The 21,711-nt window shown below is 46.9% G+C and overlaps 1 protein-coding gene across 1 annotated transcript; it reads left to right on the top strand.

The window, feature by feature from the left end:
* The first annotated feature begins 7,221 nt into the window (after nucleotides 1-7,221).
* LOC140188842 (solute carrier family 22 member 6-A-like) lies at nucleotides 7,222-21,026 on the top strand. Its single transcript, XM_072245495.1, has 12 exons — nucleotides 7,222-7,608; nucleotides 7,916-8,019; nucleotides 9,226-9,380; nucleotides 13,506-13,674; nucleotides 14,417-14,540; nucleotides 15,066-15,178; nucleotides 18,623-18,811; nucleotides 18,998-19,009; nucleotides 19,232-19,253; nucleotides 19,294-19,394; nucleotides 20,043-20,246; nucleotides 20,781-21,026. The coding sequence occupies exons 1-12, from the start codon at nucleotides 7,222-7,224 to the stop codon at nucleotides 20,869-20,871; spliced, it is 1,671 nt and encodes a 556-aa protein (XP_072101596.1). The 3' UTR covers nucleotides 20,872-21,026.
* Nucleotides 21,027-21,711: the final 685 nt, after the last annotated feature.

Genomic DNA, 21,711 nt, shown 5'->3' with positions numbered 1-21,711 from the left:
ACCCCGACTCCCCTCCCTCCAGCAAGCAACGATCCCCCCTCCCCCATTCAGCAAAATAAAAACATCGGCACCCACCACCGAGCACTCAAGCGTGCAGCAGAAGCAACAGCAAAGACAGAGACTTGCAGTACCCCAAAGACTACTCGTTCACCCAGTATTCGACATACCACCGGCTCTCTCTCACCTTAATAAGGGAGAAAGAGGTGTCTCTGTTTCACAGCGAGGGGGGAGACATAACAAACAACTCACTGGTTTATGATGTTAAAACATCGTTGCATCGCTTTGTCCGAGCTCTGTGCCCGAAGATCTCAGGTCTCTGGGCACACAGCCTTAGATATTCCGACTCTCACAACACACAGACCTTCTGCCAAGACACCGACCTTCGATCCGCCCGTCTCTAAATCTTGAACCTCCGAAGGCGAATGAAGCTCTTAGGCCACGTCCTTGGCATGTCAAATAACGGCCAGTCGTGAAACCTTGAGAGTTCTCCATTCCCATGAAGAACTCTAGTTAGCATGCAACTCCAGGTCAGGGTCTTCAAAAGAACCCTGAAAGGGAAAAATGGAGAAATTAAAGATGGAAATAGAGCTGTTTCCAAAGATGCAAGCAAAGCAGTCGCTGTCAGGCCCCACTGACTCTCCTGATTCCTAATCAGAGTTTTCCTTCTCTGAAATAAGCTGTTAACCACGGCTGACGAGACTTGTCTGCCCATCGGGAGCATTTAATAGGTAGTGGGAGTTTATCCCCATCACTACCCACAGCATAATAACCTTAAGGATAGAAGGAGATGGTCCATAAAGTATAGGAGCGGAATCGGGCCATTCAGCCCATTGAGTCTGTTCTATCATTCAATCCTGACCATTTTCCCCAACCCCATTCTCCCCCCTTCTCCCCTTAAATTTAATCTTCTTAATGATCAAAAACCTGTCAACCTTTGCCTCAAATACCCCCAGCGATTTGACCTCCACTGCTGTCTGTAACAACGAATTCCACAGATTCACCACCCTCTGGCTGAAGAAATTCCTCCTAATCTCTGTTGTAAATGGACCTCCCTGTATTCTGAGCTGTGCCCTCTGGTCCTAGACTCCCACGCCATAGGAAATCCTCTCTACAACCACTGCATTGAGGCATTTCAATATTCAAGGAGTTTCAATGAGGTCCCCCCTCGTTCTTCTGAACTCAAGCGAGGACAGTCCCTGAGGTGTCAAACACTCCATGTACATTAAGGAGGGGTGACACGGGAGCGTAATGGTTAGCGCGACGCTATTAAAGCTTGCGGCGTTCTGGAGTTCAGAGTTCAAATCCATCAGGTTTGTACGTTCTCCCTGTGAACCTCGAGGGTTTCCTCCAGGTGGTTTCGTTTCCTTCCACAGCCCAAAGGTGGGAAGGTCTGTAGGTTAATTGATCATTGTAAATTGTCCTGTGATTAGCCGAGTTTTACACCGGTGGGGCATTGGACCAGAAGGGTCTGTCCCGCGCAGTATCTCTAAATAAAATAAAATTAACCCTTTCATTATGGGGATCACTCTCATAAACCTCCTTTGGACCCAAGAGTCCAAGGTGGTGACGTAGACAGTGACAATACTGACCGATCTCCTGAGCATATCTGACCATCTGGGTAACAGACGTCCAGTGAGTATAGCACCTCACCTTTCCAGCTCTCTGCCCTCAATAACTTCCCTGTTCATCCATCTCCTACCGACAGTTCACTCACACTTCACGAGTCCCTCCTCACCCTCTCTCAAGCAGAGCCACCCACACCTTCAGCATCTCCTGGCCTTCCTTATTTCCTCCAGGGTCAGGAGTGGTGGTTTGTGAGGGTGGGGGCGGTGGAATATTCATCAGCTGGGGAAGTGTGCCAAGGAAAAGCAAAGGGAGATTGGTTTGGATAAGTGCAAGGGGTTGTGTAACCCAGGTAAATTAAGCCCAGACATGTAACATTAGAACCATCCACCTGTGGGGGGGGGATGAAAATGAGGTTTACCTAATTTTCTTTAAAAAAAAAGAGAACTTGAGGGGAGAAAAAACTATGTGAGAATGAGATGTCACTGACACAGGCGCGGATGAGCGAGGGAAGTGCAGCAGACTATTAGAAACTAAAAAATAACTGTTAGAAGTAGAATGAGTAGTGAGTATCTTTCCCCTGCTTACTGACAATCCTCAGTGTGAAACTCCTGCGGGAGAGGCGATATCAATAAAAGGTTTATTGAAACCATGGCTATAACAAGCAGAAGCTGTGATGAGACAGTATCGGCACAGACGAGGATCCAAGATCTCTACCGTGTAACTGGGAATCAGTTCTGTCAAATCATATCAAGGGATTTCGCCAAGTTTTTGTTTATAAGTTTTGTTAATCAACTGTCCGTGGATGATCCATTATTTCATCCAATGAACCAAGGAACACGAATTCGAATTTGTTGACTTACTGACCTGGAACTGAAACTGAGGTTAACCAGAATATTGAAGACTAGGAATTTAATAAGTTTTCAAACTAATTGGGGACAAACAAAAAGACAAATGTTAATCTGAAAACCTATGAAAAGGGAGTAACACGACATCTAATTAGTTATAGAGAAACTGGAGTAACAAAGGTTAAGGAATATCATTCATTCTAATTAAAAAAGAATTTGGTTTTCTTTCTTTTCAAATCTTTTTACTGTTATATTATACAGGAAAAATAACATGAGTACATTGAAGTAACAACACTCACAATGCATCAAAAAAAACATTATTTTAGGATTGAAAAAAAATTTATGATAACAAAAAAAACTAAGCAGAAAAGTGCTCTTTTTATAAACTTACTTCCAAAGGTCTCTGTTTTCTATTCACTGTCTCTTTCCGATACCTAGAGCTTCTGATATCCTACTAGCACCTATTGTAGTACCATGTAACACACATAAAAGTTGCTGGTGAACGCAGCAGGCCAGGCAGCATCTCTAGGAAGAGGTACAGTCGACATTTCGGGCCGAGACCCTTCGTCAGGACTAACTGAAAGAAGAGCTAGTAAGAGATTTGAAAGTGCAAGGGGGAGGGGGAGATCCAAAATGATAGGAGAAGACAGGAGGGGGAGGGATGGAGCCAAGAGCTGGACAGTTGATTGGCAAAAGGGATATGAGAGGATCATGGGACAGGAGGCCTAGGGAGAAAGAAAAGGGGGAGGGGGGAGTCCAGAGGATGGGCAAGGGGTATAGTGAGAGGAACAGAGGGAGAAAAAGAATGTGTGAATATAAATAAATAAATAATGGATGGGGTACGAGGGGGAGGTGGGCATTAGCGGAAGTTTGAGAAGTCAATGTTCATGCCATCAGGCCGGAAGCCACCCAGACGGAACACGAGGTGCCATTCCTCCAACCTGAGTGCGGCCCCACCTTGACAGCAGAGGAGGCCGTGGACAGACATATCAGAATGGGAACGGGACGTGGAATCAAAATGTGTGGCCACTGGGAGATCCTGCTGAGAAAGGATCCTGCTTTACCCAACTTCACTCACCCAAACATTGAAATGTTCCCCCATCCTATGGACTCACTTTCAAGGGTTCTTCACCTCATGTTCTCAATATTTATTCTTTATTTATTTATTTATTATTATTACTTGAGATTTTTTTTCTTTTTATATGTGCGTATTATATATGCTTAGCAGTCTTTTGCACATTGGTTGTTTGTCCATCTTGTTCAGTGTGCGGCCTTTCATTGATTCTATTGTGTTTCTTTGTATTTCCGACGAATGCCACAGGAAAATGAATCTATGGTGACATACATGTCCTTTGATAATAAATTTATTTTGAACTTTGAAATTTAATGGCAGAGGACTGTTCCTAAAAAGTCTTCAGCCTCCTGCACCTCCTCCATGATGGTAGCAATGAGAAGAGGGCATGCCCTGGAAGGTGAGGGTCCTTTATGATGGATGCCATCTCCTTGAGGCATCGCTGTTTCAAGATGTCCTCGATGGTGGGGAGCCCATGCCCCTGATGGGACTGGTATTTCAGGTAGACATGACAGTGAGGAAGGCACTGTCCTTTGCTTAACGCCCTGGTGAAGATCTGACTGCTAATGTGTAGGTTTGTTCATTTGATGGCTTTTTGTGTGAGCAAGGTGATCTGCTGGTAGTGTAAGGTTAGTTTTATTTGTAACATTTTACCTCGAAACATACAGTGAAATGTATGATTTTGCATCAACAACCAACACAGTCCGAGGATGTGCTGGGGGCAGCCTGCAAGTATCGCCACGCTTCTGGCGCCAACCTAGCTTTCAACGCCCATAACACACTAACCTACATGTCTTTGGAATGTGGGAGGAAACTGGTGCACCAGGAGGAAACCCATGCAGTCACGAGGAGAACGTACAAACTCCTTACAGGCAGCGACCGGAATTGAACCCTGATCGGTGAGACTAAGGTGTATAAATCATGAGTAAATTTATTGTCAAAGTAAACCATGTCTTTGCATAATACTTTGAGATTCATTTTCTTGTGGGCATTCACAGTAGAATAAAGAAATACAATAGAATCAAAGAAAAACTACACACAAAGAATGATAAACAACCAACATTAGCAGTGGGCCAATCGATTCGCAGAGAGAGAGAGAGTTTCACACAGGTCGGGGAGAAGAGTTTAAAAAAGAAGCATTTTGCAGGATGGCGGATTAGCGGCAGGCCAATCGATTCACAGAGAGACAGCTTCACGCAGGTTGGGAGAAGAGTTTAAAAAAGGAGTGTCTTTCAGGGCTCAGTGCATTAGCAGTTGACCAATTGTGTGTGTGTGTGTGTGTGAGAGAGGGAGAGAGAGAGAGAGCGCGCTTCGCACAGGTCGGGGAAAAGAGTTTAAAAAAAGAGCGTTTCGTGGGGCTCGGCGCATTAGCAGCAGGCCAATTGATTCGCAGACAGAGTGAATTTCGCACAGGTTGGGGAGAAGAGTTTAAAAAAAGGAGTGTTTCACGGGGCTCAGCACATTAGCTGTGGACCAATTGATTCACGATTCATTAGCAGGAGCAAATAAAAGAAAAGCAGGGTCAAAGCAGAGCGGCCATTGTGTGAGTGGACCAGTGCAGGAGTGGGATCTTGAGGCTTTGGCTTAAGAGGTTTCAGCGAGGAGGAACAGGTCAGTTGCAGGTAAGGCTTTTGTAGTGGTTGAATTAAAAGTCACTGGATTACAGCTAATTAAATAAAGTAGGGATGATGCAGGGTCAGGTGATGTGCTGTCATTGCATGCTGAGGGAGCTGGTGGACCCCGTTGTGGTTCCTGGTGACCACATCTGCAGCAAGTGTTGACTGCTCGAGGAACTCAGGCTCAAAATTGATGATACAGAATCTGAGCTTCAGACACTGCGGCACATCAGGGAGGGGGCAGAGTTACCCGGATTCTCTGTTTCAGGAGGTAGTCACACCCATTATATTAGCTGCCTCAAATTCGGTCTGTGGTCAGGGACTGCGAGTGAGGCAGGTAGTGGGATCCAAGTGCTGGAGGAGCCTCAGCCCTTGAGCTTGTCCAACCGGTCTGAGATTCTTGCTCCCTGTGCGGATGAGAGTAGGGGCTGTAGGAAGGATGAGCAACCTAACTGTGGCACCGCAATTCAGGGAGCCATTCGGGGTTGGGGGGGGGAAGAGAAGAGAAGTGTAGTGGTAATTGAGGATAGTATAGTCAGGGGAATAGACAGAATTCTCTGTCACAAGGATAGAGCATCCCAAAGGCTGTGTTGCCTGCCTGGTGCCCAGATTCGGGACTCTTATCTGACCTGCAGAGGAATTTGCAGTGGGAGTGGAAATATCCAGTTGTGGTGGTCCAAGCAGGTACCAACGACATAGGTAAAACGAGGAAAGGGGTTCTGCTGAGGGAATTTGAGCAGCTCGGGACTAAATTAAAATGTAGAACAAAAAACGTGATAATCTCTGGATTACTACCTGAGCCATGTGCAAATTGGCATAGGGTCAAGAAGATTACAGAGTTTGATGCATGGCTCAAGGATTGATGTGGGTGAAGTGGGTTTGAATTCATGGGAAATTGGCACCAGTATTGGTAAAACAGGGAACTAATATAAGCAATATCAGTAGGAGTCAGCTATCTGGCCCGTCGAGCCTGCTCCGCAATTCAATAAGATCATAGCTGATCGGACCAGGGACTCACCTCCACCTATCTGCCTTTTCCCCATAAGCCTTAATTCCCCTACTATGCAAAAATCTATCCAACCTTCTCTAAAAATATATTTACTGAAGTAGCCTCCACTGCTACATTGCACAGAGAATTCCACAGATTCACCACTCTCTGGGAAAAGCAGTTCCTCCTCATCTCCGTCTGAAACCTACTATTGATCTCCTGAGATCCACAAGAAAAATGCTGGAGGAACTCAACATCCAGGCATCATCTATACAAAAGAGTACAGTCAATGTTTTGGTTCCAGCAGCATTTTTTGTTAGTTGCTTGGGTTTCCAGCATCCGTAGATTTTCTCTTTATTTTGATCTCTTGGGATTTTCACGCACCACAATAGTCTCCAGAGTTTACAGAGAATGGTGTGAAAAACAGAAAAAAATCCAGTGAGTGGCAGTTCTGTGGGTGAAAACGCCTTGTTGATGAGAGAGGTCAGAGGAGAATGGCCAGACTGGTTCAAACTGACAGGAAGGTGACAGTAACTCAAATGACCACACGTTACAACAGTGGTGTGTAGGAGATTATCTCTGAACACACAACGCATCAAATCATGGAAATGAATGGGCTACAGCAGCAGAAGACCACAGACATACACTCAGTGTCCACTTTATTAGGGTTAAGAGGTTCCTAATAAAGTGGCCACTGAGTGTGACTGTGATCTCTCAAACGGCAGGGTGAATTCTATCACCCTATGCTCTCAACGGCTCCTTTAAATTCTTCTTCTGGCATTTTACACCTTCCTTTCCAGTCCTGATGAAGGATCTCTGCCCGACATGTTGACACAGATGCTGCCTGACTTGCTGAGTTCCTCCAGCATTTTATGTGTGTTGCTCTGGATTTTCAGCATCTGCAGAATCTCCTGTGTTTACAATTCCTTTACCCTGTGCTCGCAAGAACATGATTTCACAATAACAGTGATCATTAAACTTACATTAACAGTTCAGAATGATTAATTAACTCTTGTTATCAGCATGTTACACATTACCGGACATCACATACAAAAGGCTGAGTGTGGGTTTAGGCATCGATTGCCAGCACAGTCTGCCTCAGTACACCTGGTCTGCCCTCCTCCTGCTCAGACCATGGCTTTTGGGGACCTCCTGGAGATGGCTGGGGGCTCTGGGAAGTTCCAAGCCATCAACATTGCCCTACTGTCAATTTTGTCCTCGTTCATAGCCTGCAACAATCTGCTCCAGAACTTCGTCACCGCCGTCCCCGACCACTGGTGCAAGATGCAACAGGGAGGCGAGAGCTCGAGGTACCTCAATGTGACGGAGGAGTTTCTCCGCGTGTTCCTGCCCATGGACCGGGAAGGGAGGCCGGACAAGTGCCGCATGTACGCCTCCCCGCAGTGGCATCTCCTGGGCACCAACGAGACGCAGGGCAACGGCAGCCAACCTGACACACAGGCATGCACCGATGGGTGGGTGTACAACCACTCCCAGTTCACGTCAACAATCGTGACGGAGGTATGGCTGGTAATGCCCCCCTCACTTCTGGGAGATGGTGCACTGAAGGGGATGGTGTACTGAAGGGGGTGGTTTGACGGAGTGAACAGAATGCATGGTGACACAATGCTTTATAGCACCAGAGACCCGGGTTCAATTCCCGACAGGCTCTGTAAGCAGATTGTCTATTCTCCCTGTGACCGTGTGGGTTTCCTGCCACAGTTCAAAGACGTGTGGGTTAGTAGGGTAATTGGTCACACGGGTGTAATTGGGCGGCGCGGGGTTGCCGTGTCCTCAGTGACGGTCAGTTGTGCCCTTGTTTCGGCAGTGGGACCTCGTGTGTGATCGGAAGTCTCTGAAGCGGATGGTGCAGTCCATCTACATGGCCGGACTGCTGATCGGAGCCAGTGTCCTGGGCAGACTGGCCGACAAGTAAGTTCAACGTTCCAAGTACATTTATTATCAAAGTACAGTGGTGAGATTCGTCTTCTTGCTGGGAGCCACAGAAAGAGAATCCACAATAAAACCCCACACCACAGCGACAGTCACACATCCAAATCACTCAAAGGATAACACGCAGATGGGTTAACAAGTAATCTCTGAATAAGCTCAATAGGTCAAACAGTATTGGCGGGGAGGGGAGGCAACTGCTGAATGAGAGTGTTTAACCTGCTGTGTGGTCTAACCAGAGTTTTACAGAGCTGCAACATTACCTCGAGCCTCTTGATCTCAATCCCCCGACTGATGAACACAACATACCAAAAGCCTTCTTAACCACCATATCAACATGTGCAGCAAATTTCTGGTAACTACAGACGTGGGGGAGGTGGCTCATACTGGAAGTCACACTTTTAGGGTGATTAGTGGGAAGTATAGGGGGGATATGGAAAGTATATCGTTGGGCAAAGTGTAGCCGCTTAGCAACAGCCACCCCACCCAGCATCGATCAGGGTCACTTGAAGCCCTGGAAACAGGTGGTGGATGATCGTACGGGCAACTGATGCCTCACAGGTCCTGGTGATGTGACCATGACGCCAGGCAGACAATCTCTGAAGAGTATTCATAATGGCTTGGGTCACCCCTCTTGTAAAGACGCTGCCCAGAAGATGCCAATGGCAGACCACTTCTGTCGAAAAATTTGCCAAGAAGAATGATGAGCAAAGGTCATGACTGCCCACTTCACACGGCTTGGCAGATAATGACGGTGAGGACAGGCAGGGCAGTGGATGTCGGAGGTAAGATTTTTTACACTGAGTGCTGGGTGTGTGGGATACACGGCCTGGGTTGGGGTACAGGGAGACACATTCGGGAAGCTTCAGAAACTCTTAGATAGGCACCTGGATAACAGAAAAATGGAGGGCTATGTGGGAGGGAAGGGTTAGATTGATTTTCCACTGGTCTAAGGGTCTGTACAACATGATGGGCCGACAGGTCTGTACTGTGCTGTAATGTTCTATGTTCTATGACGGCTCTGGAACCATTCAGACTCCTGGATAACATCAGTCAAACATCACACAGCCGTTCAAACATTAACCACATCACAAGGACCAGAGAGCCACTTACCGATACTCTCCTGTAGTCCCATGTCAACATGGGCTCCTGTTCACTGGCGCTTACCCAATGCTTCTCGCCCGTCAGGTATGGCCGCCGAACCCTGCTGCTATGGTCGCACTTCATGGTCGCTGTTTCGGGGACGTGTGGAGCGTTCTCCTCCTCCTTCCCGCTCTTCTGCTTCTGGAGATTTCTGTCCGGGTTTAGCTTGTCGGGTGTCATCGTCAACAGCCTATCTCTCAGTGAGTAAACAGTCGCCTCAGAATAGAAGGATATTCCCTTAAGAACAGACATGAGCAGGGATTTCTTCAGCCAGAGGGTGGCAAATCTGTGGAATTAGCGTTCACTTCCAGAGGGCTGGAATATAAAAGCAAGGTTAAAACCCTGAGAATTTATAAGGCATTGGTCACACCACAATTGGAGTGTTGCAAGAATTTTGGGACCTTAACTAAGAAAAGATGTGCTGACATTGGAGAGGGTCCAGATGATGTACAGAGAATGAACCCAGGAATGAAAGGGTTAATGTATGAGGGGTATTTGGTGGCTCTGGGCCTGTACTCGCTTGAGTTTAGAAGAATGAGGGGGATCTCACTGAAACCTATCGAGTATTGAAAGGCTGAGATGGAGTGGACATGAAGAGTCACTGTTGTTGGAGGGGAATGGAGTCGTCGACACTAAGGTTTTCTTCTTTTCCATTTTTAAATTGTTAGTTTTGCCCAAGTCTTTTAGTTTAGTTGATTAATTCTGTTTTTCTTTGGGGATGGGGTTTGTTTTTTTTTCTTTTTCGTGATTTTTTTTCAGTTTTTTTTAATTTGTATTATCCATTGTCAGTTCTACATGATTGGGAGCTTTGTTAACTTACACTATTTGATTTTACAATTACTTTTCCTAAGTGTAACAATCTTTCTCCTACTATTTGTATTATTGCTATGTTTTGTTTCTATACTTCGAAATTAATAAAAAGATTGAAAAAGAAAGGAGTGGACATGAAGAGGATGGTTCCTTTAGAGTGAGAGTCTCGGGCTAGAGGGAACAGTTTCAGAATAGAGGGACGTTCCTTTAAAACAGAGATGAGGAGGAATTTCTTTCGGAGAGGGTGCTGAATCTGTGGAATTCATTGTCACAGTCAGCTGTGCAGGCCAAGTCGTTGGGTATATTTAAAGTAGAGTATGAGTGTTTTTCATTAGGCAGGGGGTTAAAGGTTACGGGGAGAAGTCAGGAGAATGGGATGGAGAGAAAAATCAGCTTTCACTGAATGGTGGAACAGATTCGATGAGCCAAATGGTCTGATTTAGTAGTTTAATGATTCAAGCATGTATACAGTGTACAACCTGAAATTCCTACTCTTCACAGACACCCATGAAACAGAGAGAAAACTTCCAAAGAATGAATGACAGGGAAAAGTTAGAACAACAAAGCTCCCCGCTCCCTCCTCCCAGGCATAATCAGTAACAAAAGTATCAACCCTCCCCCCCTTCTCCCCCTATTTGTCCAACAAAAGTATCAACCCCCCACCCTCCTTCTCCCCCTATTTGTTCAACAAAAGTATCAACACCCTCACCACCCTTCTCCCCCTATCTGTTCAACAAAAGTATCAACCCCCCCTATTTGTTCCAACAAAAGTATCAACTCCCCACCCCCTCCCCCTATTTGTTCCAACAAAAGTATCACCCCCCCACCCCTCCCCCTATTTGTTCAACAAAAGTATCAACTCCCCACCCCCTCCCCCTATTTGTTCCAACAAAAGTATCAACTCCCCACCCCCTTCCCCACCTATTTGTTCCAACAAAAGTATCAACCCCCACCCCCCTCTCCCACTATTTGTTCAACAAAAGTATCAACACCCCACCCCTTCTCCCCCTATTTGTCTAACAAAAGTATCAACCCCCACCCCCTTCTCCCTATTTGTTCAAAAGTATCAACCCCCCACCCCCTTTCCCCATTTGTCCAACAAAAATATCACCCCCCACCCCCTTCTCCCCCATTTGTTCAACAAAAGTATCAAACCCCCACCCTCCTTCTCACCCATTTGTCTAACAAAAGTATCACCCCCCACCCCCTTCTCCCCTAATTGTTCAACAAAAGTATCAACCCCCCACCCGCACCTACCACCAGAGACCATGATCTAGACTCCATCAAAAACTTCTGTCCATCCCAACACTTTGAAATCTCAGGCAGGCTCCCTGTCACTCGCGAAGGAGGGAGATATGGCACCTACCACAGTTGAGATGGGAGACTAACAGCTCTCTACTTCCTTCCATGTTACAATCGGCCGTGTCTCTTGTCCGAGTTCCCCAACTCAAGGACCAGCAGACCCTCACTCACCATCAAGATGGAGAGAGTCCTTGCTCGTGTACAGAGGCCTTCTTCCAACAGTAGTGTACACCGCCTGCCGGCTGTCTCGATGTTTCAATCTCCTGCGAAGCTTCAGTCAGCCAGAGCAGCGAGGAATCGGGTCATCCACAGGACCGCACCCGAGAGGCGCACGTCTTTCAGGCGGCAATGCGTCGCCCCGGTCCCCAAACACCGCTGGCGCCATCTTTAGCTGATATACCCAATGGTGTTATGACTCGGTCACAGGGACGGGACCCTCCTGTGAGGTAGAGGGGTCTGAAGGGGTGAGAGGAAGAAATTTCCCCCTCTGAACCTTCATGATTGACCAGCCACTTCCAGTGATATCACGCCGTTCTTCAATTCCCACAGAAATCCATCAGTCTCCGCTTTGAGTGTGCTCTCACCGATAACTACACTCTGTAAACTCTCTCGTTCTTCAATCAGACTTCATTTCCTCATGCACAAGGAGAATGGCCCGGTCCCTGTCACCAAAGTGTTGTCACGTCAAACAGAAAATGCCATTGTTACACATAATTGACTCGCAGTTACGGATGTTGCCCATTCGTTAAACTGTGTGTAGTCAGATTCCTTCCTGGCTAGATCAATTGCCATTCACAATAGAGCTGTTAAAGTCAATAGAATCTACAAGCTGTCAACCTAATTTGAAGTGCGTAAAGCAATTTTCCCTTCCTTCATGTGTGTGTTTCACACCCTCATTTCATCTCCTGTGAAATGTCTCCAGTCCCCAGCTGTGCACAGGGATGCGATGCTCTGCAAAACTTTTCTTCCCGGGCTTTCTGCACTCTATCCTTGCCTGGATATTATGTTAACCCTTCCCTCACCTGTGTTACTTCTGGAGAAAAATTTGCCAAGAACAATCACAGTCATGGAAAGACCATGATCACCCACATCATATGACACTAACGAATGAACGATTCTTAGAATATGCCTGTTCTTACCCAGATAACCTTATATAAATCTCCCCACAGTCTGGTCCTGTCGATAAGTAGATTGTATTCTACTGTATGTCAGTTGAATAACAGCCGATTTGGAATCGACACACAAAATGCTGGAGGAACTCAATGGATCAGACAGAATCTATGGGGAGAGACGGACAGTTGACGTTTCAGGCGGAGACCTTCAACTTGGACTGAAAGGGTAGAGGGAAGATTGCCACTATAAAGAATCTATATCAGGTTGTTTTGTGACAGCAGTACATTGCAATCTATAAAATATAACAAGTCAACATACGAATGTCTGAAAAACATTAATAAGTTGTCCAGAAAGAGAGCAAAGTACTGAGGTTGAGCTCATGACTCGACAGACCTTTCAGAAATCTGATGGTGGTGGGCAAGACCCTGTGTGTCTTCAGGCTCCTGTACCTCCTCTCTGATGGTAGCAATCAGAAGAGAGCATGTCCTAGATGGTGAGGGGACTTTATGATGGATGCCATGGTTCTGAGGCATCGCCGTTTGAAGGTGTCCTCGATGCTAGGGGGGCTGGTGCCCATGATGGAGCAGACTGAGTTTAAAATTCTCTGCAAATTTTTCCAATCCTGTGCAGTAGGCCCCCTCCCCCTACCCCTCCCTCCATACCAGACGGTGATGTAACCAGTTAGAATGCGCTCCACTGTGCATCTGTAGAAATTTGCAAGTGTCTTCAAACCCATCAAACTCCTAATGAAATATAACCACTGCAGCAATGTGCAACAACTTGAAAGGGTGGGGAATGTTCTGGCAGCTGACGGGTGGAACTAGGTGAGGGAGGGGTGAAGGGCAGATGGAGGTGGGGGGAGAGTGGGAATAGGGACAGGGGCTGGGAGGTGATAGGTGAGGATAGCAAGGTGGTGCAATTTGATAGGAGAGGAGGGTGGAGTGATACGTAAAGGGGAGGGGTTGAGGATGACAGATGTCGACAGGGTGGGGAGTAGACCTAGCAGAAAGATTGGCAGGTAGGGAGGGTGGAGGAGGGGAAAGAGGCTCGGACAGACTGCACTTTGATTTACTTGCTGTCTCTCCCCACTTTCCACTTAGAGGTTGAATGGACTCCAACCAGACTTCGACCTCTTGTTTTGATGTGTAGTTCCTTCTGTTTCACGATTGGTCAGGTCTTAATGGCTGGGATTGCCTACAGCATCAAAGACTGGCGTTGGATCCAGCTCTCGGTCTCCGTCCCATTCTTTGTCTACTTCCTTTATTCCTGGTAAAGTCCAACGCCACTCGTCTCTTACTTACTCTAATCAAAAGTCACCATTGTTAGTCTGTCATATTTATTTCATTTGGAGCTACTGCAAGGCTCAATTACACCCATGTGACAATTCACCTACTAACTTGGGAGGAAACCAGATCATCCACATGAAACCCACGTGGCACGGGGAAAACGTACAACAGTCCTTACAGGCAGGGGTGGGAATTGAACCTGGGTCGCTGGGACCCAACCACGACTATCTCGGTCCACTGGGAGCGGGGACAAAGGGAAGAGTTTCAGGGGCAATAATGAAAATGGTCAATTAAACAAGGAACAATGGTGTCAGAGCTTTATCAATCCACAGTGAGATTCCACAGAGCACTGATAATCAGAAATCCTGTCTCACTGTGTTCAATTTAAATACTGGAGCCCAATTTCCCACACTCCCTTTAAATACCGGGTCCCCATTTCCCACCCTCTGAGTGAAGAAAATCCCCCTCACATTCTCCTTAAATATATCACCCTTCACCCTTAATCCATGATTCCTGGTTGTGGTCCCACCTAAATAGGCCTGCTGGCATTTACCTTATCTATACCCCTCACAATTTTGCATACCTCTATCAGATCTCTCCTCATTCTCCTACTCTCCAGGAAATAATGTCCTAACCTATTCAGCCTTCCCCTATAACACAAGTCCCGGCAACATCCTGCACTCTTTCAATCAACCTGCAATGAGTTATCATCCTTGCTGTCACAGGTGGCTCTCGGAGTCGGCCCGATGGCTCATCGTGAACGGCAAGGAACACAATGCTCTAAAGCAGCTGAAGAGGGTGGCGAAGATTAACGGTCGGGAGGCAGAAGGGGAGAGACTCACTGTTGAAGTAAGCACCATTCTCAGAAACAGATCATACTGGTGTTCGTGATCTGGCACTCCATGGCACCTTAACTCCGGCACACAGCCGCTGTTTGATGGCCCGGTAGTGTAGTAGTTTGTGCAACGATTTTCAGAGATGGTGATCCGCGTTTCATTCATGCCGCTGTCTGTGAAGAATCCTCCCTGTAACTCTGCGGGTTTCCTCCAGGAGTTCCAGTTTCCTCCCACATCCCAACGACGTACAGGTGTACTGTGGGTATGTTAAGTCAGCACCAGTTCAGTGAAAGGCATCGTTTGCGTCAATGACCAACACAATCAAAGCAAGTGTCGCCACGCTTCCCGTGCCAACATAGCACACCCACAACTCACTACCCCTAACCCATACTGCTCTGTAATGTGTGAAGTAACCGGAGCACCCAGAGGAAACTCCATCCATAGACGCTGCCTGACCTGCAGATTTCCTCCAACATTTCGTGTAGAGCAATGACTATGTTTGCATTTTTTGTTCTGTCTGACACCACGTGTTCCACAGATTCTCAAGGCGAGTGCGGAGAATGACCAGCTCGCTGCCAAGAAACAGAGTGTGTTCGATCTGTTCCGGACACCAATAATGCAACGGATCACCTGTTGTATGATGGTGGTTTGGTGAGTGAACTTCTTTATCCTTGGACCTGGACAGTGACCACAAACACAAGAGATTCTGTAAATGCTGGAAATCCAGAGCAAAACACACACAAAATGCTGGGGGAGTTCAGTAGGTCAGACAGCAGCTATGGAGAGGAATAAACAATCCATGTTTCAGGCCGAGACCCTTCATCAGGACTGAAAGGATTTGGGAAGAAGACAGAATAAGATGATAGGGGTGTGGAATCTGTAAGAAGCTGGGTGGTGATTGGTGGAGGAGGTGAAGGGCTGAAGAAGAAGGAATCTGATAGGAGAGGAGAGTGGACCACGGGAGAAAGGAAAGGAGGAGGAGTACCAGAGGGAGGAGATGGGTAGGTGAGGAGAAGACAAGGTGTGAGAGGGGAACCAGAGTGGGGAATGGAAAAGACAGAAGGTGGGAGGGGGAGAAATTACCTTAAAATTGAGAAATCGATGTTTATGCTGTCAGGTTGGAGGCTACCTGTGTTATATATGTATATAGAGAGAGGATACTATAGTATATAATCAAAATACAATATAGACATCCAGAGCATAGCAAATTTTAAATTGTCCCATTCACGACTAAAGACTTTATCACTGAGGAGAATTTCTTACTCTTGTGGGATAACGTCTTTCCTCACGGAGGGAGGGGAGTCACTCTGGTTCAGTGTCAGTGTAGTGTGTTCTGCTGACCTTGCCCGCAGTGTGTTCTTTAGACTCTGGACAAACCTTTCTCCCAAGACATTTGTAGCTGGGAGGTGCAGTACAGATGTAATATGTCTTATTCCATTGATGTTCAGGAATAATTGAGACTGTTCTGAAACAATCTGTGATCCGTTGTCACTGACGAAGTTGTCGGGACAACAGTCCTTGAGATGAGGCTTCACGACACATCAACAGTGTGCGAGGCTGTAGTGGAGACTGTTGGGAACACTTCTGGCCACTTTGTAGGTGCATCTACTACTACCACCAAATGGTCTGGCAAAATCCACGTGAGTCCTCTGTCAGGGCAATGTGGGCAATTCCCAGGGACGGAGAGGTGAGCTCCTGGCATCTTCTGGACATGTTGGCATCCTGAACAGTGCACATCAAGCTGCCCGATATGCTGGTCTATGCCAGGCCACCAGACAAAGCTTCGAGCCAATGTTTTCATTTAGACCACGCCTAGATGACTGGCAGGTAGCTCCATTAAGACTTCAGCTCTCAGCTTGCATGGTACAGTAAGTCTCTATCCCCACACAAGGCAACCCACAGGAAGGGCAAGGTCATCCTGGCTCTGGTAAAAACAGAGGATCTGTGATTTTTGCTGCACATTCCAGCCATTGTGGATACCCTGAGAGTGGAGACAGTGTGGGGTCTTCTCTGCTCTCCCTCTGAATCGTCTCTGCCGTTACAGGGAGACTTTCAATTTGCATGAGGGAGATTATGTCACGAGAAGTGTCCGCTTTTGTAAATGTTTCAGGTATTTCCTTTTCCGAGGGTAAACAGGACAATCTGTCAGCATTTCCATGGTTAGTTGACCTCGTGAATTTGATCTTGCCCTTCAAGAGACAGAACCCATCTCTGCATCTGTGCTGCTGTTGTTGCCCACAGCATGGAACACCCTTCTGGGGATTGAAAATGGACACCAGTGATTGATGATCAGCAACGAGGGTAAACTCGCTCCCATGCAAGTACTGGTTCAAATGTTCTGCACCTCAAACCAGGCTCAATGCCTCTCTGTCAATCTGTGTGTAATTTCTCTCTGCATCAGTACACTGTAGTGATTTGATCTGTATGAACAGTATGCAAGACAAGCTTTTCACTGGCTCTCGGTAACAAGTTTCAAATACACATGCACACAGGGTGAAGCTGTACCAGAGCTGTGTTCTGTCCACACTCTCGTACAGGTCATAACGCTGGCGCACGACAGAGAGTGACCCTGTCAGGTTCTCGTCATTCCACACCACGAGCCTCCAGAAGAACCTCTGTATTTTCAGCCTAGAAAGATCTCCAACCACGCTCTACTCCTTCAGCCTCACCAAGAGGAGGGTGAGAAGTTGAGAGGGTGAGTAGTTTCAAGTTCCTTAGTAAACTCATCACCGAAGATCTCCCCTGGACTGTACACACTGGCTGTGTGGCAGAAAAAAGCACAACAGCATCTCTTCCACCTCAGGTCTCTGAAGAAGTTCAGCATGAGCCTCCCAATCCTCAAGAGGTTCCACAGGGGCACCATCGAGAGCATCCTGACTGGCTGTTTCACCGCCTGGTGTGGAAACTGCACCAACCTTGATCGCTGGGCACTGCAGAGTGTGGTACAGATAGTTCAGCTCATCTGTGGATGTGAACCTCCCTCCATTGAGGACATTTATAACAGCAGGTGCATAAAGAAGGGATGAAAGATCATCGAGGATACAAGTTACTCCAACCATAAACTGTTTCAGCTGCTTCCGTCTGGCAAACGCTACCACAGCATTAAAGCCAGGACCAACAGGCTACGGGACAGCTTCTTTCTACAAGCCAATAGACTTATAAATTTATATGTCTGTATAAAGGCAACAGTGCCTTTATTTCCTGCGGAGCATGAAGAAAGCTCACCTCTGTCCCGGGATACTGACGGACTTTTACCGCTCTACCATTGAGAGCATACTCACCAACTGCATCTCAGTGTGGTATGGCAATTGTCCCGTATCGGACTGCAAAGCACTCCAGCGTGTGGTGAAAACAGTCCAGCAGATTATCGGCACCCAATTTCCCACCATTGAGAACATCTACCATAAACGCTGCCTGGGCAGGCCGAAAAGCATTATCAAGGATGCATTTCACCCTAACCATGGACTTTTTGCTCTCCTCCCATCTGTAGGCACTACAGGAGCCTCTGCTCCTGCACCAGCAGGCACAGGAAGAGCATCTTCCCTGAGGCTGTGACACTGCTGAACCTCACATCACAGCGCTAAGCAGTATTGCATCCGTATTGTACTGTCTCAGTACTTGTATATTTGTGTGCTGTAGCACTTTTTTTATTCGCCATTATTTTGTACATAACACTATTCTTTGTATTTCTCGTTAGATGCTAAATGCATTTCATTGGCTTTGTATCTGTACTTGGCACAATGACAATAAAGTTGAATCTAACCTAATCTAATCTAATATTGCGATAGAGCCACAATATAAGGGTTTTTACTCCCTCATGTTGTGGGATGGATATAAGTTTTAAATAAATTCTAAATTCTAATTTCCAATCACATTAAAATCCTTCCCCCTCGTATTACCCATTTCCACTCTGGGAAAAATTTCCTGGCTGTCCACTCGATCTATGCCTCTTATCATCTTGAACACGTCTATCAAGTCACCTCTCATCCTCCTAAAGAGAAAAGCCCGAGCTCACTCAACCTATCCTCATAAGACACGCTCTCTAATCAGACAGCATCCTGGTAACTTTCCACTCTGCACATTCTGTGTGAACAGGTTTTCAACGAGCTTTGCCTATTATGGGCTGTCAATCGACCTGCAAGGGTTCGGAGTTGACATCTACCTCATCCAGCTCACCTTTGGAGCCGTAGACATTCCGGCGAAGATCGTGGCCTACCTGACACTGAGCCTGATCGGGAGAAGATTCACACAGGTCACCTCACTTACCCTGGCAGGAGTTTGCCAGTGGAGTCCTAATGTCCTGAGATCTCTCAACAGGATGTTTGCGCTTGTGGCAATCCAGATGCAGAGGTCTCCACTGGTAACTGAATATTTCTTTATCAATCTCCAATCAAGGGAAATTTCCAGCCAAGGTAGTGCCGAGCTCCAGTCTCCATCGAGATTGTGGCTCTGAATTATTTTTAGCCAAAGAGCAGTTAACCTGTACAATGCTTTGCCACAGACTGCGGCGAAGTTGGTAGTTTCCTAATTGGTCAGGGCATCAAAGGAAATGGTGTTTGGGATTGAGTGGAATCCGGGATCAGCCATGATGAAATAGCAGAGAGAGACTCGGTGGGCTGAATAGTCTAATTCTGATCCTAAGTCTTATGGTCTCACACTGACTGCTTCTCTGTCTGTTTTAAGAGTTTCGGTGCCTTAAGTGAGGCTCCTCCCATTTGAAAGGCGAGTAACCGCCTGCCACCTCTGTTCCCCTTGCAGACTTGCAGACTGTCCGAACCTCGCTCGCTGCCTTTGGCAAGGGCTGTCTGGCAGCCGCCTTCACCTGCTGCTACCTTTATGCCACTGAACTTTACCCAACGGTGGTCCGGTGAGTACCACAGACACTCTGCGGCTGATCCGGGTCTGGAACTGAACTCACATCCCGGTTGGGGTGGGTCCCTGACGACCATCCAGAGGGCTGGAGTCAAACATAATTTTAATTTAGAGATACAGGCCATTCCGGCCCAATGAGCCCTTGCTGACCAGTGACACCCACGTGACCAATTGACCTACTAGCCCAAAGGTCTTTAGAATGTGGGAGGAAACTGTAGCACCCAGAGAAAAACCACGTGGCCAGCGGGGAGCGGACAAACACCTTACAGACAGTGGATATTGTGAAGTCTATTGTCTAGTGACGGCAGGACAGTGCAAGACAGAAATGTCTATAAGTTACAAAGTTCTGAAAACAGTTTTCCCCCCTTTTCCCTTTAGAGCAGAGGTTCCAAACCCGGGGCCCACGGACCCATTGCTTAATGGTTTTGGTGCATAGCATGGACCAGTTTGAGAAGCCTGGTTCTAGAGAGACATGGGCCAGATAGGGAAATAGGACAAAGTCAGATGGACAACTTGGTGTGCATATCCGAGATGGGCCGAGGGGCCTGTCTCTCCATGGACGTTGCCACGTACCACACAGCTCCTGCCTTAAGATCTGTTATAACTGATAACTCGTTCCGTTTCTCTGTGTCCCCTCCAACAGGCAGACAGGAATGGGGCTCATAGGTACCATGGCCCGGATGGGCGCAATGGTGGCACCCATCGTAAGAATGAGTGGCGATGACATCCCCTTTTTGCCATCTACGATATATGGCGGAGTGGCTGTAATAGCAGGATTAACTGCCTTCTTCCTTCTGGAGACACGGAACGTCCCTTTACCGGAAACAATCGAAGATGCAGAGAACAGGTTTGTATCTGTCGCGTGCTGACTGGGATTCCCAAAACACCAAGGTCAACAGAAACAGTACGTTTCTGGGTCTCCGCTCGGTGGGAGAGACGTGCTTGAGCCAGAGAAGGTACAAGAGAGATTCTCCAAGATATTCCCTGGAGAGGAGAGGGTACAAGAGAGATTCAGCAAGATATTCCCTGGGGTGGAGAGGTTTGGTATGATGAGAGACCGGAGAGAGGTACAAGAGGGATTCACCAAGGTTATCCCTGGGGTGGAGAGGTTCAGTTATGAAATGAGAACAGTGGCGGGGGGGGGGGTCTTTATATCAAAAGTACATACAAGAGCAAAATAGTGAGGTAGTGTTCATGAGTTCTTTGTCCATTCAGAAATCTGACGATGGAGGGGAAGAAGCTGTTCCTAAAACCTTGAGTGTGTGTCTTCAGGCTCCTGTACCTCCGCCCTGATGGTAGCAATGAGAAGAGCCATGTCCTGGGTCATGATGGATGGGAGATGTGACAGTTGTAATCAGCAGGGTATTTTTTTTCTGTTTAGCAAGAAGAGCTCTAAAAGGGTCAGCAAATTACGTAATAAAGACGTCCCACTGCAGGAATCTCATGCATCACTCATGAAACAGACGGTCTAAACACACCCGACGTCTCATCCAGACCCGTCACACTGTGGACACTTGACGGCAGGTCGGCCATGACGGTATGGACAGGACAGGCTGGACGGGCCAAATGGACAGTTCTTCCTTCAGTTTCTGATGTTGTGATGTGGAAGTGCACAGAGATTTTCTCACAAAACGATCAATAAAGTGAACAGAAACTCTAATTCCTCTGAAGTGACGTTGAACTTGAGATTTTCACGGAAACGTAAAAAGGCAGAAAGGCCTAACTTTGGTTTTGATTCCAGACCAGATTCAGGTTAGATCAGATTCACACACAAAATGCCGGAGCAAATCAGCAGGTCAGACAGCATCTATGAAGGGGAATGAACAGTCAATGTTTTGGGCTGACAGTCCTGATAAAGGGACTTGGTCAAATATGTTGACTCTTTGTTCCTCGCCAAATGCTGAGTCCCTCCAGCATTTTGTGTGTGTTACTCTGGATTTCCAGCATCTGCAGGATCTCTTCTGTTTGTGTAGGGTGACACAGTCGCGTAGTGGTTAGCACAATGCTTTATAGTACACGTGACCCGGGACAATTTCCAACGCTGTCTGTAAGTTTGCAAGCTCTCTCCGTAATCGCGTGGGTTTCCTCCTGGTGCTCTGGTTTCCTCCCACAGTCCGAAGGGTAAATGATGGTGAGGTGGTTAGATTAGATTATGAGGACACTCAGTCCTCGTTTATTGTCATTTAGAAATGCATGCATTAAAAAATGATACAATGTTCCTCCAGAAAGATATCACAGAAACACAGGACAAACCAAGACTAACTGACAACCACATAATTATAACATATAGTTACAACAGTGCAAAGCAATAC

This window comes from Mobula birostris, chromosome 28, assembly GCF_030028105.1.
Source record: "Mobula birostris isolate sMobBir1 chromosome 28, sMobBir1.hap1, whole genome shotgun sequence".
Taxonomy (NCBI): Eukaryota; Metazoa; Chordata; class Chondrichthyes; order Myliobatiformes; family Myliobatidae; genus Mobula; species Mobula birostris.
This window is presented reverse-complemented; position numbering and strand designations above follow the sequence as displayed.

Bases quoted from the DNA above. Each gene is read 5' to 3' on its own strand.
- LOC140188842 (XM_072245495.1), top strand. From the start codon at position 7,222: ATGGCTTTTGGGGACCTCCTGGAGATGGCTGGGGGCTCTGGGAAGTTC. The intron at 15,179-18,622 runs GTGAGTGAACTT...CTGTGTGAACAG, and splicing joins TGTTGTATGATGGTGGTTTG to GTTTTCAACGAGCTTTGCCT. The intron at 19,254-19,293 runs GTAACCGCCTGC...GCAGACTTGCAG, and splicing joins TCCTCCCATTTGAAAGGCGA to ACTGTCCGAACCTCGCTCGC.